At 37.5% G+C, this 19049-nt stretch overlaps 1 protein-coding gene across 23 annotated transcripts in view; it reads left to right on the top strand.

Annotated features, from left to right (window-relative positions):
• Positions 1-8158: 8158 nt before the first annotated feature.
• Positions 8159-19049, top strand: part of Fip1l1 (factor interacting with PAPOLA and CPSF1) — a 68033-nt gene continuing 57142 nt past the window's right edge. For 4 of the 23 annotated variants that reach the window (XM_074042251.1, XM_074042249.1, XM_074042239.1 and 1 more), the window contains exons 1-6: positions 8163-8485; positions 9528-9572; positions 9669-9708; positions 12850-12907; positions 13920-14023; positions 18918-18982. In XM_074042251.1, the coding sequence (XP_073898352.1) occupies positions 8401-8485; positions 9528-9572; positions 9669-9708; positions 12850-12907; positions 13920-14023; positions 18918-18982 (397 nt within the window). In that variant the 5' untranslated portion in view covers positions 8163-8400. Of the gene's footprint in view, positions 8486-9527; positions 9573-9668; positions 9709-12849; positions 12908-13919; positions 14024-18917; positions 18983-19049 lie in introns of all 23 variants that reach the window. The other 19 variants (XM_074042250.1, XM_074042248.1, XM_074042252.1 and 16 more) reach the window with 9 other exon arrangements.

Raw genomic sequence — 19049 nt, 5'->3', positions numbered from 1 at the left:
TCAGTGATTCATTTGGCAGAGAGAAAGAGGCAATGGAGAAATTTTAGTTTTCTGTTTGGATGGTTAGTAAATAGCAGCTACTGAAATTTAGAAAACCAGAAGAGAAGCAGACTGGAGGATAAATACACTGAGTTTTGTTTGTTTGTTTGTTTGTGAGACATTAGATTCATTATCTTAACCATTTTGAAGTGAGTGGTTCTGTAGTCTTAAGTATATTCACATTGTTGTATAAGCAATCTCCAGAACAACTCGTCTTGCAAAATTGAATCTGTACTCTTTAAACAACTCTCTATTTCCCCTGCCTCCACCCTCTGGCAACCTCCATTCCACTTTCTGTTTCCATAAGTTGAACTACTCTGGATTCTTCATGTAAGTGGAACCATATAGTATTTGTTTTGTTGTCATTGACTTATTTCAGTTAGTATAACATCCTCCACATTCATCTATATTGTAACACATGTTAAAATTTCTTTCCTTTTAAAAACTGACTAACATTGCATAGTACATACACACCACATTTGTGTATCATATGTCAATAGACATTTGAGTTGATCCCACCTTTTGACTATTATGAAAAATGCTGCTATGAACATGGATGTACAAATGTCTCTCTGAGATCTGCTTTCAATCCTTTTGGATACATATTTTGAACTGAAATTTCTGTATAAAACAGTAATTCTCTTTTTGACTTTTGAGGAACCTCTTTTTCATATTAACTGCACCGTTTTATATTCCTACTGGCAGTACACAAGGACACTGATTCTCTGCATCCTTTCCAACACTTCATATTTTCTGCTTATCTTGTAAGTAGTCATCGTAATAGGTGTGGAGTCATACTGTTTTGAAGATTCTTGTGGACATGTAGGTACAAATGTCTAGTAGGCTGTTGAATGTATGATTCTGGCTTGCAGGAGAGAAATCTGTTCACTTGGGAATCATTAGTAAATGGGTGTACTTCAGACTGCATGAAGAAGAAAGAAGATGAGGTGATGGAGAGAGTTTAGAGAAATCTTTATAGATGGCAGAAGAAGTGAAGTGGGCACATGAAGTGACAGGGAAGCATGTCTCAAGAGCAGTGACCAATGGTGTCAAGTGTTTGAGAAAGTAAAGGTAAGATGGAATCCAGAAAGAATGCATAGGATTTGAATCTCTGCAGCCAGGAAGTGCAGACATGATGGGGGAGCACTAAGAGTGTAGAATGAGTCAATAGATGGGGGAAATGAGGCCCCTAGGAACTACCTCTATAAGGTTGGAGAAAAGAGGATGTTGAATGAGTAAGGAAGAAAGCTGGAAGAATATGAAGTTAGGGTCAAAGAAAGTAAGTTGCCCTCTAAAATTCAAGAGGGGACTATTCTAGGTTTTAATCAGATCCAAAGCATAGTCCTAAACATGGTGTGCTGAAGTGGTGTGAATATCGTTGAATAGATTCCAGAAAGTTAAAAAACAAACCAACAAACAAACAAATAAAACATGAGCCAATTAGATGTGCAAGTATGTCATTATGATGCTAAGTAGCAGATGAAAAAAAGACTTTTTCCCATGTCAGTCTGCAGTGTCATCATGAACAAGGGGAAACAAAGAGGGTGGGGGCAGAGACAGTTAATCTTGATGGCATGAGCTGAGAAGGACATAAATTTCCACAGCAAAGCAGAACCATCATGGCCTGGTAGTGGCCCATGAGAGCCAGGGAAATGGCAATACTATCACCAGGCTCCACGGCACAGCAGGGAGAACGATAATGGAAGTCATGTAGTGTAGAAAAATGGAAGTACTGTCCTTGGAGGGAAGTTGGGTTTCAGTGAAAGTGAACAATGCAGACATCTTTCTCCTAACTTTCTTTCTTTTTTCTTTTCTTTTTCTTTTCCTTCCTTTCTTCCTTCCTTCCTCCTTTCTTCCTTTTTATTCCTTCCTTCCTTCCTCCCTCCCTTCCTTCCTTTCCTATCAGGTGGGGATGGAACCCAGGACCTCTCACATACTAAGCATATGCTCTGCCTCTTAGCTACACTCCCAGTTCCTCTCTGCCAAAATATTAAGACTTGGGTACCATATGCTGGAGGATTTGAAAAACAGATGTTATTTCTCACAGTTCTGAGGGCTAGGAAGTCAGATCAGACTGTAAAATCAATCATTACAGGTTGCTCAAGCCTGTAATCCTAACTACCTTGGAGGCAGAGATTGGAAGGATCAAGGTTCAAGGCTGGCCTGGGCAAAAATTTCTTGAGACCCCATCTCAACCAGTGACTGCGTACAGTGGCATGTACCTGTCATCCCCAACCAGGTAGGGAAGCAGAAATAGGAGGATTAGCATACAGACCTGCCAGGGCATAAAAGCAAGACTCTACCTCAAAAATTAACCAACACAAAAAGGGCTGATGGAGTGGCTCAAGTCAAGTGCTAGAGTGCCTGCCTAGCAAGCATGAGGCCCTGAGTTCAACCCCCTACTACTGCCAAAATATTTAAAAAAAAAAAAAAAACACAAAAAATGCTGAGATCAGGGTGCTGGGATGGGCCAGCTCTGGTAACAGCTGTCTTTCTGGATGGCTTGTCTTTGAGCTGTGCTCTAACACGGAAGAGAGCAGGGAAAAAGAGGAAGCAAGTTCTCTGGTCTCTTATTATAAGACATTAATACCCTCCCTCATTAAGGGAGACTTAATTATTTCCCAAAGGCCCATCTGCAAATGCTATCATACTGGGGATTAGGGTTTCAAAACAGGAATTTGGGGGAGTGAGGCACAAGCATTCAGTCAATAGCATAGGTGTGAGGGAATGGCACTTAAAAAGATGACAAAAAGTGACTAAGAATGAGGAGATATGGAAGAACCCTAAAAGTTGTGCAATGGAACCTATACAGCCACATGCAACTTAAGGGGCTGTAGACCACGAAGTTCATAGGCCACATGGAAGGGAGCTTGAATTTTTATATCACATGTAAGAGGTATCAAAGAGTTTTGTATTACTTGAATTGCAGTGTGGGAGTGTTAATGGAAAGTATATGGATTTGGGATGTATTTTTACAGGAAGAGCCAGCAGACCTTGACAATGGATTTGCATAGGTGTGAGATGAGTAAAAGAGAAGAATCACAGATGATTTAAGGGTTGGGGCTGAAACAATTAGTTGAATGGTGGTTACTGATAGTAAGATGTGAAAACTTGGGAGAGTATGGGGCAAGTATGGGGGGATGGGAATTCACAAGTTCTATTTGAGTATAAGTTTGAAATGCCTATTAACTACTACCCAAGAGAGTCACCAGGTAAAACAGAAAAGAGAACTCACAAAAAAGCCCTTTTTTGCTTTCAGATGTAATGGTGGAATGAATGAATTCCTGCTAAAATGACCTGCTTAAAACCATTCAATTCTATTTACTTTCTTAAATTGTGATTTGTACTTTATTCAAAATAGTACTCATTTCTGATTCCTCATAAAATCAAGCAATTTCCCTTCTCCTTCTTTCTAGGTCTTCCATATGGATGATTTAGTGCTTTTCTTAAAGCTCCAATGAGCACTTTCTGTAAGACTGACATTGTGAGAGAGGATCTGGAAACTACAAAAATAAAAAGATTTTATTCTCATCCTCAAAGGGTGGGTAAGGCTTACATAACTGTAAAGAAGTGAATAGTAGATGATGGAATATTCCAGAAACACTTAGCAATATAAATTTTACTGTTAAAGGATGTTAAGATGCAGAGGAGGATGGCTAACTGGGGCTTAATTCCTTAGTGAAGAACCTAAAAGAAGGCAAGCTCTACATACATACTGGTCCTTCAGTGGAGAAAAGGCCCAACCCACAACAGGACATCTGCTGGCCTCTAACTAGTCAAATGCTCTGATTTTAGAACCTCATCTGAGCTTTGCTATCCTTCTAAGGAATGGATATAAGAGGTTAATTTAATATATCAATTTACTGATGTGTAAACTAAAGTATGTGAAGATTTAAGTGATCTCTCTAAAGTTGGCAGTGAACAGCACGGTTGGACCTAAATACTACATCTATGCAAAATGCACTTACTTATGAGTACTATACTTCCACACAGTGACTACTGAGCGCAATTTTCGTTTTTTTTTTATTCATATGTGCATACAATGCTTGGGTCATTTCTCTCCCCTGCCCCCACCCCCTCCCTTACCACCCACCCCCTTGATACCCGGCAGAAACTATTCTGCCCTTATCTCTAATTTTGTTGAAGAGAGAGTATAAGCAATAATAGGAAGGAACAAGGGTTTTTGCTGGTTGAGATAAGGATAGCTATACAGGGAGTTGACTCACATTAATTTCCTGTGCATGTGTGTTACCTTCTAGGTTAATTCTTTTTGATCTAACCTTTTCTCTAGTTCCTGGTCCCCTTTTCCTATCGGCCTCAGTTGCTTTTAAGGTATCTGCTTTAGTTTCTCTGCATTGAGGGCAACAAATGCTATCTAGTTTTTTTGGGTGTCTTCTTGCCATCATTTTAATGATCATTTAGTCATCGTTTATCATTTTAATTAAGTAACCCTTTTCAGTACCTCTCAGATAATATATTAAAACATACCATAATTATAATTATTAATAATTATTATTTTGAAACAGGGTTTCATTATGTTGCCCAGGCTGACAATTTGTAGGTTCAAGTAGTCCTCCCCACCCCCAACCTCCTGAGTAGCTGGGACTACAGCTGTGCATCACTATGTCCTATTTATTACTATTTTTGCCAAGAATAAACAAACCACAAAACAATAAAATAGAAAACAAATATACTCAGACTAAATGTAGTTTGATAAAGTCATAATGCATGGACGAGAGAAAGGAGATAAAAATACTTTTAACAAAGGAAGCATATCTCGGCAAGAAACTCAGGTTAGGAGCAAAGAAGGAAAAATCCTTCATGAGTAGTTATTAGTGATTTATGGACTTTTCTGCTTGCAGAAGTCATCATTTTCAAAGCTTAGATCAAATGCTATCTCCACCAAGTGATTCAGATGTATCAGTTATTATTCATCAGTTCTTTAGTTCAGCTTAAGCAATGCTGTGAAAGGCAAGCTCCTTCCAGGCAGCTGAAGGGAGAAAGAAGCCCCTCACCAAAAGACAGCTGATTCTCCCGTGAAACTACCAAAGTTCATTATAGACTCCTGGAATATATAGATTGAGGTTGCCTTATGATACTCCCAGGCAGGAAGGAAAAACTCTGCTACATTTAAAAAATATTTTAAATTATGATTTGGGGGACACTGGAGTTTGAACTCAGGGCCCCACACTTGCTAGGTAGGCACTCTACCACTTGAGCCAAGTCCCAGCCCTCTTTGCTTTAGTTATTTTCTCCATAGGGTCTCCAGTTCCTTCTTTCCACCCTGGGGCCTCAGAACATGATCTTCCTACCTATACTTCCTGAGTGAATTACAGGCACACCACCAGGCCTGGCCCATTCCATTTCTTTCACCAAAAATCAAGATCTACTTGATGTTATGCACCAGACAAGGAACAGAAATGAGAGATAAACAAGATGCCCTGTTTGAGGGAATATAATAGCGAAGAGTCCGAGGAAAATTAATTAATGTAAACTGTGGTAAGCACATGTCATTAGAGCAGCACAAGGTCTAAAGTCACTGTAGAATTGATTGCCTCACACCCCCCCAAACCACTGAACTCATCTGCATTGTCCCTACTCCACTCTTGCTACATATGGGTTCATTGAACACCCTACTATGCTTCTGCCTCAGGACCTTTGTACTTATATTACTTCACCAGAGTGGCTTTCCCTTTCCACTTGATATAAAATTATACCCCTTTCCTGTTAATCACTTTGCTCTGGGTCCCCTTATATCTTATTCTTCATAATCCTTAGCAACATGATATGTTTATATGTATGTTGTCTGACTCCTGGATTAGAATGAAAACTCCATGAAACGAAGGACTTCCTTTACTCATTGCTGAATGTACATAGCCTTGAAGAATTCCTGATACTTGGTAGACTTTCCATAAATATTTATTGAATACCATAAAAGGGAAGGGATGAAGTGGGATTCAGGAAAGATTTTACAAAGATGATTATATTTGAACTAAAGCTAGAAGGCAAGGAGTTGTACTTAACACAACTGGAAATAGCAGGTAGAAATAAGTTGAAAGATAAGGACAACTAACATACCTTGTTTAAATAATGTGAGATGATGTGGTATTCAGGAGTTCAAACACTTCGTTTGTGCTTCTATCCACCTTTTCCTTGTGGATTCAACTGTGGAAGTTAATTATTTACCACCCTCTGTCTTAATGAATTGAGAGCTCCTTAAGGGCAGCAGCTATGTTCTGCTCATGTCTTTATTTTCCAATCTCTTAGAGCAAAGAGTCAATGACTATTAAATAAATGAGAGAAATATATTTATCCATTGCACAGCACAAAAAATCCTTTCATTTTGTGATAATAATTACAAAATAAAAGAAATGGAGCAAAGCTTTTCCTTACTGTGTTGGAGTATCATAAGACAACCAACCACACTAAGTCTCCTCTACTTACCTCTGTATTTATTGTTCCAGGAGTCTATAATGAACTTTGGTAGTTTCATGGGAGAATCAACTGTCTTGATGAAGGGCTTCTTTCTCTCTTCAGCTGGCTGGAATGAGCTTGCCTTTTCAAGGCAATTCAAACTCCTTGAATTGATGGAGAATTGATGAACTAGAATTGATGAATGATAGCTAAGTGGCTTGAATTAAGCTTTGAAAAATGAAGATTTCTACTAAACCCAACTGATTAAAAATTTTTTTTTTCTGTTGAAAACCGAGTGTCCTGTCTGAAACCTTTAGAACTGAAAGAGATCTTACAGCTACTTAATCCAGTTTTCCCATTTTGTAGTTGAGAAAACTGAAGCATAGAGAGATTGGTTACCCAAGGTCACCTACTAGCTGATGATAGTTAAGAACTGGAATTCTATTTTCAACCCATTCTATAGATCTATATATAGAAGATATATATTCTATATATCTTCCTTGTTAGATGTGTTTTGTTTTGTTTTTTGCAGTACTGGGGCTTGAATTCAGGGCCTTCACCTTGAGCCACTCCATCAGCCCTATTTTTGTGAAGGGTTTTTCGAGATAGGGTGAACTATTTGCCAGGGCTGGCTTTGAACTGTGAACCTCCTGATCTTTACCTCCTGAATAGCTAGGATTACAGGCGTGAGCCATGGGCAACCAGCTTTAAGATGTATTTTTAAAAATGGTCTAACACAATTACCCCCAGTACAACAATAATAGAACAAAAAATAAAAAATACTTCAAAAATAAAAAGGAAACAGACCTCCTCAAGTGGCCTGAAAATTTGGCATTATTAAAATAAAAACTACTCACACTTTATATCTAGCTTGGGGAAACACTTGGGCAAATCTTCAAGAAGTCACAAGGACCTTCGTTGTAGGGTTTTTTGTTGTTTGCTTTTGGCCAAAATGAAACGTTTGAAAGTAATCTACATGTGCATTAATAGGAAAACAGCAATATTTACTTTGTTATAGCCATGCTATGGAATCTTAGAAAGCACAAAAAGAGGACCTATCTTTATATTAAAACGGGGAAAAAAAAATCTGAAGACACTGGTGAGTTAAAAAAAAAAAATGCAAGCAGCAGGAGGATATACAGTACTGTGCCCTTTTAAGACTCCTCAACCTCAGATTCTCAAGTAAAATTGAACACCAGACGGAACAGCTAACCCCAGTAGAAGAGGGCAGAGGATGAGGGTGGTCTTTGATCTTGGCTGTAATACATATATGTGTATATATATATAAAACAAAGAGATTGTATTAGTCACATAATACATTAGCATATAATGCATAGTAAATAATACGCATTAGTTTTTCTTTTGCTGGCTGTTGAAATTTAACAGTAAAGATTATTTCTTCTTTATTTAATGAGAAACAGGATGGGCTGGTAACGGTTCTAGATAGGATGCAACATTGTGACAAATGCCACAAAGCCTTTGGGGAGACCTTAAATACAGGTCGCCAGGAGGAAGCATCAAAGGCAGAAGGGAACAATGGCGTGGCAAAGGCAGCAGGGGCAGCGTTAGAAGGATGGGGGAGGGGAGCCCGAGCCGACGCAAGAGGCCCCCGAGAAAGCCACGCCGAAGGCAAAGCGGGATTCCATGGGGGCGGGGAAGTCAACGTTCCGCGCATGCGCAGCCGCGCTCAGGTGGCCGCCGCCGCGGAAGTGAAGCCACCTAGAGACGCCGCGCCGCTTGGGTGCTGCTGCGCGTGCGCAGGAGGACCAGTCTCGGAGTCTTCATCTTTGCCGCCTCCGCCGCCGCCTTCCCTGCATTGGAGTCTCGCGCTTTCTTCGTTCGCTCATCGGCGGGTTCGCGCCCCTCTCGCGCCCCGGGACAGCGAGGCTGGGGAAGGGGTTGGAAGGGGCTGTTGATCGTCGCCTTAACTTTGTGCGTGGGGCGGCCATGTCGGCCGGCGAGGTCGAGCGACTAGTGTCGGAGCTGAGCGGCGGGACCGGAGGGGATGAGGAGGAAGAGTGGCTGTATGGCGGTACGGAACTTCCTGTCTCTGTCTCTCTCCGGGTTCTCTCAGGCTTCCCCTCGCGGCCTCCAAACGGCCGGCGCCCCGGGCCCCTGGCGCCGCGCCCGGGGCCTCCCGTAGGATCCGGGCCTGGCCGGCTCAGGCCGAGCGCGCGTGCGCGTCCCCCCGCCCGCGGCCTGGCCTGGCCCCGCCCACGCCCCCCACCCGCACCCACTGCGCGACGCGGGCCGGCTGGGCGGGGGCCTGGCGGGGGTCTTCTCGCCCCCGCTCTCCTGTGGAGTCTCAGGTGTGTCCCATGTGTCTCTTGCCCGTGTCCATAGGGTGCCCTTCCTGCCCCTTTCAGAAAGTCATTCTGTAATACTAGATAAATAAAGTGAATGCTGTAAAACTAACGTCTTGTTTCTTGATGGTCAGTTTGTATGGAATGCACCTGCAAGGGTACCTCCTTGTCTGAAAGTCGTGCTTTAAAATAATTAATTAAAAGAAAGAGAGAGAAAGATGGAATACATTATGGCCCATAAAGAAAACCCTGAATGTCTCCTGTATTAAGGTGAAGTTTTTCTTTTTTAAGAGACTGCTCTTTAACCCACATCATAGATGTACTTCGTGACCCTTAGACTTACAGTTTTCAGTGTCATGTGTTTTTTCTCTAAATTTAATGCATCTTGTACTTTTCTTCTTGCAGGGGATTTAACTTTCATTAAGTTATAATCCCTCCTTACACCAGATTTGAAAGTTAATATTTGTTCCTTGCCTAAAATGTAAAGTCTTGACTGTTCAGGAGTAGTATAGTAAAAGTGCACGTTGGCCACCACATAGCTCCTCCATGTAACTTTGATTAACCTGTAAAAAAAAAATTCTTTGGTAGAAAGATTTAGCATTAGTACTTCTCTGAAATGTGAATGTGTGGGGTTTCTTTTACAAAGATTTGGAATCTTCAGTACCTCTTAAATTAAGCTTATTTTTATAGCAGTAAAGTCTGATTTTATTCCATAAAAGACTTATCTTGTTAAGTAATTATAAGGTGATCTAACTTTGGATATGCTTATAGGCCCATGGGACGTGCATGTGCACAGTGATTTGGCAAAGGACCTAGGTTAGTGCTTGTGATGATCACTTCAGATTTTCATAATACTGGTTTCTTTAAGCTTGCTTTATTTAGTTATTTATTTTATTTTATTTTACTTGATAGATGAAAATGAAGTTGAAAGGCCAGAAGAAGAAAATGCCAGGTTAGTGAAATTTTCTGTTGATGCTTGTACAGACTGTGTGATACAATGGTTCTTTCAACAAATTTATCAAAATTATTTCGTTATATTTAACTTCAGAGTAGAACTAAATGCGTTAAAAGGTTGTTTTTTTTTTTTTTTTTGGTATTTGAAAGGTAAAAAGTATCATTTACAGACTATATATAGGGAACAAGAAATTTACTAGAAATTTTAAAACAACTTTTGCAGATAAGTACATGTCTGTGATGACTACTCTGATCAGTCTTTAGTGTTGTAAATAATGAAAGGAGGAATAGTTTAAAAAAGAAAAAAGCATTTAAGGAATACTTGGATTTTAAAAGTGGAGGAAATGTCATTTCATACACAGTAGGGTTTCTGGAATCACAAAGATAAAACAGGTATTGGTGAGGATATGGAAAAATTGGGACTCTCATACATTGCGGGTAGGGTTGTAAGATGGTGTGACTGCTTTGGAGAACAGCCTGGCACTTTCCTCAAACGGTTAAATGTAGAGTTATATAACTCAGCAGTTATCCTCATAGGTAGAGAAATGAAAAAAAATACTGTCCACACACCATTTGTACATGCATGTTCACAGCAACATCCATAATAGTAAAAAAATGGAAATAACCCACATTTTATCAACTGACTTGTGGATATATTAAAGTAGTATGCCCGTATAATGGGATGCTGTTTAGCAGTGAAAACTGAAAATTGATATATGTTATAAAAAGAATAAACCTTGGAAGCATGCTAGGTGAAAAAATGCAGTCACAAAGGACAACATATGTTGTATTATTCCATTTATGAAATGTCTGGAATAAGCAAATCCATAGAGGGAGACTAGTGGTCATGGGAAGGGGAGAATGGGAGTGATAAATATATACAAAGTTTTTTTTTTTTTTTTTTTTTTTGGTGGTACAGGCTTTGAATTGAGGGCCTTGTACCTGCTAGGCAGTTGCCCTATCTCTTGAGCCATGCCTCTGACACACAAGATTTCATTTAGGGCCATATGCATGACTGTGCATTATAGTAAGGAAGGTTACACTATGTGTTAGTACTGAAACCCATTTACTTGTACCCTTTGCATGGATGGAAGTGAATTATATCAATAAAGTTGTTATAACAACAGAAAAAGTAGAAGTAGCTTAGGAAGAGCTGAAATTGCAGTATTCTCCCCTGTTTCATTCATTACTGTGTCATCTGAAATTTAATCGTTTGGTTTTGAAATTTATGTATTCAACTCTGTTCCTAATCCTAATCTCAGTTAACCACAAAGTTGAGATTCGTATGGTTTATAGTTACAAAAATGATAAAATATTTCTCCATATATATTTCTTCCATTGACCAAGACATTAGTTGATTACAGTGCATGTAGAGTTATCAAACTATTATGAGAAAAATCTTTATTACATTACTTTTTATTAGTTCCTAGCTACAATTCTCGAAGCTTCCTTTTTCATTGAACTTTTTAAAATTCTGTACACAGCTTGATAAAATTTATTAGAGATAAGCTTTCTACCACCTTTTCTGAGAGTCACTGTCAAAACTTCTTTATATTCTTTATAGAAACTTCACTTGGAGAACTATTGTGTTTGTTTTATTCCATGGGGGAAAATGTGTCTCAAAGTTTTTTTCTAGAAAAAAATTACAATTTTATCATTTCTGACATTTTATTGGTGATGAAAAATTAAAAGTTCTTAAAGAGTAGGTCTCTTGGTGCAAAGAGTTTGGCCAAGCCTCTGAGTATCTAGCTGTACATCATTGCCTTGTGCTGTCTAGGTCTCTGCTGTTGAAGTTTGTCTCAACTTTTGACTGGTTGGTTCATTGCTGAAATCTCTATCATTAACCATTACATACACTGTTAACAATTCTGTTGTGTTTTTTCTATCCCAAGTTTTGGCTAAACATGGTATATCAAAATTGGGTGAGGGTTTAGTGCAGCATGCACCCCCCACCCCATTCAAGCACACACAAAGAATTGTAACTTGTTTCTGGCTGCCTAGTTTACTTAAACAGGATACTGAAGAATTATAGTTTGATGTTTGTCTTGTTGAGTCAAGCATTAGAACAAGGAAAATTTAACAGTTTTTAGTTTCTATCCTTTGCTTTGGCTGGGGATGATGTTCTAAAATGCTACTTAAGAGATTAAATTATCTTACATAGAAGCTGCTTGACAAAAGTGAAGGTTAGGAGAGATGAGCAGAACTCTAATGAAAGACCTCTGAACTTTGCCAACACATGGGCATTTGTAAATGTTACTTAAATTTTCTGAGATTTGAGTCAGACTTTTTAGTTTCTTTGTGCTTTACTTTTCCTGTCTGTAAGATGAGGTGAAATTATGATTCATGAAAGAAGAAACCAGGCAGAAGCATGTACGTTAACTGTGTACTGAAAGAATTAATATGGTCAGTGTCATAAATCTAAGTTTCCCAGGCACCAAGGAGAAGAGGAAACTGTTACATAGCTATTGTAGTACAGTGGATGTTCAATAAAGATTTAGGATAAGTAAAAGTAAATAAGTGCAGCTTAGTTAAATATGTAAAGGACTTGAATTATATCCCACCATCAAATTGTAATTCATGAACAAATTGTGGACACATTTCAATTCTACATCTAAAATTTTTTTGTTTTGTTTCTTGTGGTTGATTGAACCCAGGTCTTCAGACATGCTAAGGCAAACACTGTACTGCTGAGCTATTCCCCAGCCCTACTTCTAATGTTGAGTGCTTGCTTTATGTGAAATGGTAGGAATAACAGAGTAACTCAGACAGATTGTACCATCCTTGTTCTTACCATCCATGGGAGACAGTTGAATTTAGAAAACCTTACTGGACATAGCTTAAAAAAAAGTAGCTGGGTGTCAGTGGCTCATGCCTGTAATTTTAGCAACTCAGGAGGCAGAGATAAGGAAGATCACTGTTCAAAGCCAGTTCAGGGCAAATAGTTTGAGAGACCTTATCTTGAAAAAAACCCACCACAAAAAGGACTGGCAAAGTGGCTCAAGTGGTAAGAGGACCTGCCTAGTAAGCAAGAGGCCCTGAGTTCAAACTCCAGTACTGCCAAAAAAAAAAAAAGTACTACAATCTAGCTATGTCTTGAAAAGCAGTATCTTACTTGTGTACTTATTTTTGTTGTTTGTAGCGCTAATCCTCCATCTGGAATTGAAGATGAAACTGCTGAAAATGGCGTACCAAAACCGGTAACATACACATACGGCTTTGAAATCCAGTTACTTTTTGTTTTAAATATTTGTCAATAACTTCATAATTGAAGATAAAAACATTTAACATAACCTCCACTATCCTATGTGATCTTTCCTCTATATCTTCTACTTTATCTGAAAACATCAAAGGGACCATGTGTAGGACTTAGTGAGAAGGGGACCTAGTGGGAAGAGAGATTCAGAGGAAATAAGAATGTGCACAGGCTTGATGTCTATGGCTCTCAGAGAATTGATGGTTGTAGACCAACTGAATATATAAGTGAGTTTGGTTTGCAAAGCCCTACACTGAGCCCTCAACCTAAATTTGAATGTCATGGTTTTTTAGTAACCCTTTTTTAAAGTGATAATCCCTGACTTACTGTTAAACTGATGTTTTAGAAGGTTCTCTGATATTAGTATTTGATCCTGTGAAAAGAAGGCATTTATTATTCTGCAAATTTGAACTTGTATACAGGAAAGCATTTTGCTTAGATGATACCCTTGTTTCCTGTTATATAACCTACTACATAATAGCCTTTTAGAGCCATAATAAAACTTCATAAACAGCCCACTTTAATTTGAAGCCATAGAGTGTTTCCCCAACCATTTGCATGCTGGACGTCTCCTAGGATAAGTGAATGTCGAGGATAATCAACTGCTCTGTGGCCATTCAGTACTTTTTAACCTTAACACTGAATCTCACAATCATATTAGTTTTCTTTTGGCCAGGAATTTTTCAAAAATTTAAATAATTTTATCTTGTAGATAACTACATGCCTTAGATCCATTTTGCAAAATGGTCATTTATCAATTAGTAAAAAAAAATGTGACATTATTTCCTATTTATCATGTGGAACATCAAAGTTAGAAATAAGTTGAAATAAGTAACAGTATTATGAGCTTGTAGGTTTTTTCTCTATGTCTCAAAAAGCAGGAAATTTTCATTTATTAACATTAAACATTGGGATGAATTATTTAACGTATTTTATAATTGTTTGTGTTGGTGTAGAAAGTGACGGAGACGGAAGATGATAGCGATAGTGACAGTGATGATGATGAGGATGATGTCCATGTCACTATAGGAGACATTAAAACAGGAGCACCACAGTATGGGTAAGTTCCTTTTGAGTCACACTTGGGTGCCTATATCTGACTGTCAGTGGTTGCTTCCACTGTTTCTGTGTTTTCTATGTTAACATGATATAAAAGAACTTCTACTAATTTCACCAAGAAGATACGTACATCCTAAAGGTAGTTAGTAGTACATGGAAGCAACAGTTTTTGATTCCTGCATTTGAAGTATTTTTGTAAAAGGATAAACTGGTATACATTTTTGGTTAGATTTAGAAAACCTTAAATTGTAATTTGCATTTGTATTTATTATTCTATCACTTTATTACTTATCCATACCTTAGTTTAGGTTTCTAATTTTTTTGTTCAATAGAAACAATATCAAATTTCTTTCTTTTTGTTCTTCATAACTTATTTTTCATGTTAGTTAACCATTATGTTGGTTTTAAGTTTTGTCTTCCATGAACTGGACCAAGCAGATGACTAAGTGAACACAGTAGGAATCTTAAAGATTGGAAGGAAATTCGTTGAAATATGAGTTTTTATTTTGTTAATGGTGGTAGAGTTAAGAGTGTTTTTTTCCTCCCTTAAAATTGCTATATGATGCAGTTATTAAAGCTGTGCAGTAGATGCATAAAATAACTTCACTAATTTCAGTATAGTTCGTTAAGCAGCCTTATCTGGAATTGGCCAGTATATACAAAAATAATTTTGTATATTTTGCTTCTTCAGTAGAGCCATTTTTTTAAAAGTCATTTCAGGAAGCTTAAAAGTAATTCATATATTGTAATAGCTGTCTTTGCATTATAATAATGATTACCCATTCCTAAAATTTTAGGGAGCAAGGTAAAAAGACTCAGTTATTCATATTAAAAGTGAAAATCTGCCTAATGTGGTGGTGCAAACCAATAATCCTCGCTGATTAGGAGACTCACAGTTGAAGGCCAGCCTGGGCAAAAGGTTCATGAGACCCCATCTCAACCAATAAAAGCTGGATATGATGGTGTGTGTCTTTCATTCTAGCTACATGGGAAGCATAAATAGGAGAATCACAGCATAAAGTCTGGGCATAGACCCCATTTCAAAAATAAGGCTGAAAGTGTGAGGCCCTGAGTTCAACGCCAGTACTACCTTCCTCCCCATTAAAAAGGGTGGGAGTTTTAAAATTTTTTTTTTTGTGGTATAGGAATTTTGAACTCAGGGCTTTAATGCTTGCTAGGCAGGTGCCCTACCACTTGGGCCACTCTGCCACCACTTTTTTGTGTTGGGTATTTTTGAGATAGGGTCTGGTGAACCCTTTGCCTAAGGTGACTTTGAACTGCAATCCTCCTGATAGCTGCCACCTGAGTAGCTAGGCTTATAGACATGAGCCACCCGTACCTGGCTGGTTTTTGTTTTTTTGACACAGGGTTTCACTGTGTAGCCCAGGCTGGCCTCAAGCTTGTCCTGCTTCAGCCTCCCAGGTATGTTAGGAGTGTAGGCTGGGGCCACCACGCCTTGCTCAAGGGCAGAAATTGTTAACGCAGTCACCCTCACTTGGGAAAGTGAACAGTGCTGGGTTTGTATACCTTTTGCACTATGATGATCATTGTATGTCTGCTAGTTTTGTTATATTAAGTTATTTGTATATGCAAGTATAAGGTAATTTAAAGCAAAAGCAATTTTTTGTTTTTTATTAACCTGGCCAATTTTGGGAATAGGAATTGCATGCAAATATTAAAACGTTCATAGACTTCCATAATATTTTATCTGAACTTCATTGTGTATAGCACTTTTCAGTTTTATGAATTCTAGTTGTGTTTGTACAACTTTACTACCTTTAGACTCTAAACTCCTTTAGAGTAAAAACCATGGTTTATGAAATTTCCTATTCCCATTGCCTTCTGTATAATAAGTATTCATTAAATGTTTATTGAGTAAATTGGCAGTTGTCTATGTAGATTTTTTCCCTCTCAACATTTGATTATGAAAATTCTCAGATATTCCCAAAAAAGTGAAGGAATTGACTTGTAAACATTCATTTACTCATCACTTAGATTAGGCAATCTACATTTTGCTGTGTTTCCATTGACTCATACATCCATTTATCCATGTTTTTAACCATTTGTCAATCTATTTTATGCATTTTTTTTTTCAAATGTAAGGTTCACACCTTTGTGGAGCACATAATTTGTTTAACCTCAGTTCTGAAGATACAGCCCTTGAAAACTGAAAGAAAGCCAGTTAGAAAATAAAATTTAATACATATTTACTTTGTGCACAGCATTTTCAGAAGCAGATTAAAAGAGCAAAATGTTGAAGGGACAATACTAAATTGTTTAATTTCAGGTTGTTAGAAAATACATAATAGCATTTTTTTAAGGTAACATGCTTTTCTTTCAAACTCATTTTATATACAAGTAAGGTATAAATACAAGCAAATGTTAAAATAGGAACAATGTGTCTTGTATAGGGAAGTAATTGGCTCTCTTTGAGACTCCTCTATGCATTTATTCAGTGGATGCTTTTTGTTGGGCATTGTGTGAAGTAACAAAGATAGTGTGCCTATATCAAACCATCAGCAGTTGATTCCATTGGTTTACATTTTTCTGTCTTAACCTTGTACAAAAGAACTTGTGAAAATTTCACTGTGAACATTTTTCTTTGATAAAGATAAGGTTAACTCATTAGGCAAAGTTACATGGAAATAGCAACTTTGATTTTCGAATTTATTATCTGACGATGGGAATATGAAAAATGAGTTTTTTCCCAAAAGTAGTGAAGAAGATAGATACTTCTAGTGCAACATGAGAAACAAACATAAACTTTTAAAAGCTTTGAGAAGAGTTGCTGTTATTTGCATAATACTAACTTGATTAACTGGTTGGTCATAGATGGAGACAATTAAGGATTCAGGACTTAAAGGTTTCCAGAGCAGTTAAGGTTTCTAGAGTGCATGAAGTAGTACATTAAAATAAATCTGACATATTTTTGAAGTTCTTTAGGAAACCCATGTATATGGGATCTAGCACCTAGTATAGAGACTTCATGAGGCCCGGGACGTTATTGGGTAATAAGATACCAGATTTGCTTAAGTGCAGTTTTCCAGACAGCTAAGTATCTCTATACACAATGAATGTACAGGAATTGTGACTTAACAAGTGATGATTTAAAAGCAGAGTGAGGAATGGAAAGTAGCTGGTACGAAGCAAAGAAGCTCATTTATTGAACACTTAGAATGAAACCATTTGTTTTGCAGTTTTTAAAAAAACTTGATTTGCATATAATAGTTATACAGGAGGATACATTGTGATATTTACATACGTACTTATATCTTAGTTAGATGTATCCCATCATTTTCCTCCTTCTCCCGTTCCCCTTCTTAGAACAATTTCAAATGGCTAAACCATTTATAAATACTGTTTTATCCTGTAGCAGTCCTATAGGCCGACACTTTGAAGACACTCCTTGATTTTTTTGTACACATTCTTTCAAACTAGAGCCTTTATACATTATGCTATGTATAGATATTCCTGAGCTACTTTTGCTATGTTGAACTTGGATTGTTGAAATGTAAACATGATGAGAATAAGAATCATACTTGTATAGCTCCTCATTCTCCCTCCTTAGCCTGGAACTGTATTGAAAATATTTTTGTGCTCAGTAAGCATTTGTTAAATTAATCAGTCTAAGAAAATTAAACATCACAATTTGTACTTTTTGTGTTTATAGCAGTGGAGCTATAATTGCTTGATACAATCATTTGTATATTCTTTTGCATTTGTATTTTGTTTAAAGCCAAAAAAAAAAAGTGATAGTGCTTATTGAACTAAAAATTTGAGTCCTATCAATTGGAGACAAAGGATGTAAATAATAACTATATATTTGGTAATGCTGAGGCTCAAACCCACAGTCTTGCATGTGTGGCGCAAGTACTCTACCACTGAGCTACACCTCAACCCACAGATAATTAGGCAGACCAAAAGCAATGAATCTTCACAGGTCCAGTTGGCTGAACTTGTGAGGAAAAAGAACCAAATTAAATATCATGAATATAATGTGACAAACATATCATTAAAGTACTATTGTTTTGCTCAATTAGAATCATGCCTTCTTTACCCGTTCTGCTCTATCCCCTTCTTCCTAACCTTCACAATAATGTTAGTTTGGTTAGTATATTTGATTTTCCTCTGATGTATAAGAATGTACTGTATAGAAAAGTAGAAAACTATAAATCATCTTTATACAAGGCTCCTGGGGTCTTAGTGACTTCGCCTAGATTACACAACTAATAGTTGATAAAACTTGTATTTGAAAATTGGTTTAACTTCATTTTTTAGAATCACATATGTATATTATATTACATTTAAAAATGCAGCTCAGTATTTTTCAATGTGTACATTTATATAACCACAACCCAAGTCAAGATATGGAGCATTATAAGTGTCCTAGAAGTTTCCCCTTTGATCTGTCTCAATTTTTAACTATCTCCCACCAGCACAGACTATTTTGCTTGTACCCTGATTCAGTTTTTAATTTCTCATAAATCAGTTCATTTTTATTTGAACAGAATGCTCTGTACTTGAAAGAGGTTCTATCAGCAATATAAAATGTGAGAAGGACTAAAGCAAGACCATTAGATTTGGCCAAAAAGATGGAGAAATTTCACTCTTGTAGGATTGCTGTATGATAAATAACTAGCAGGTGTGGAAATAAAACAAAGGCATATAAGCTAGTTTTTCCTTTCCAGCCAGATTTCTTGCGAAGTTTGTTAAAACGGGATATTGAGTTAGTAGCAGGGAGACTTGAGATGGAAACAATTAACATTTAAAATTAGTATAAACTGTTTTCTGAAATGTTTGTTTTAGTGTCATTTACTATGTGGCTGTATAAGGCACTGAATATATTCCTGTTTTATGTATTTTATGTTCTCAAGATAATTTTATTTTGTATTTAGGAGTTACGGAACAGCACCAGTAAATCTTAACATCAAGACAGGGGGAAGAGTTTATGGAACCACAGGTAAAATTTGTATTTGTAATTGCATCAATAGGCAGAGAAGGCACATATCCTGAATAAATCACAAGTA

Source organism: Castor canadensis, chromosome 9 (genome assembly GCF_047511655.1).
Source record: "Castor canadensis chromosome 9, mCasCan1.hap1v2, whole genome shotgun sequence".
NCBI lineage: Eukaryota > Metazoa > Chordata > Mammalia > Rodentia > Castoridae > Castor > Castor canadensis.
This window is presented reverse-complemented; position numbering and strand designations above follow the sequence as displayed.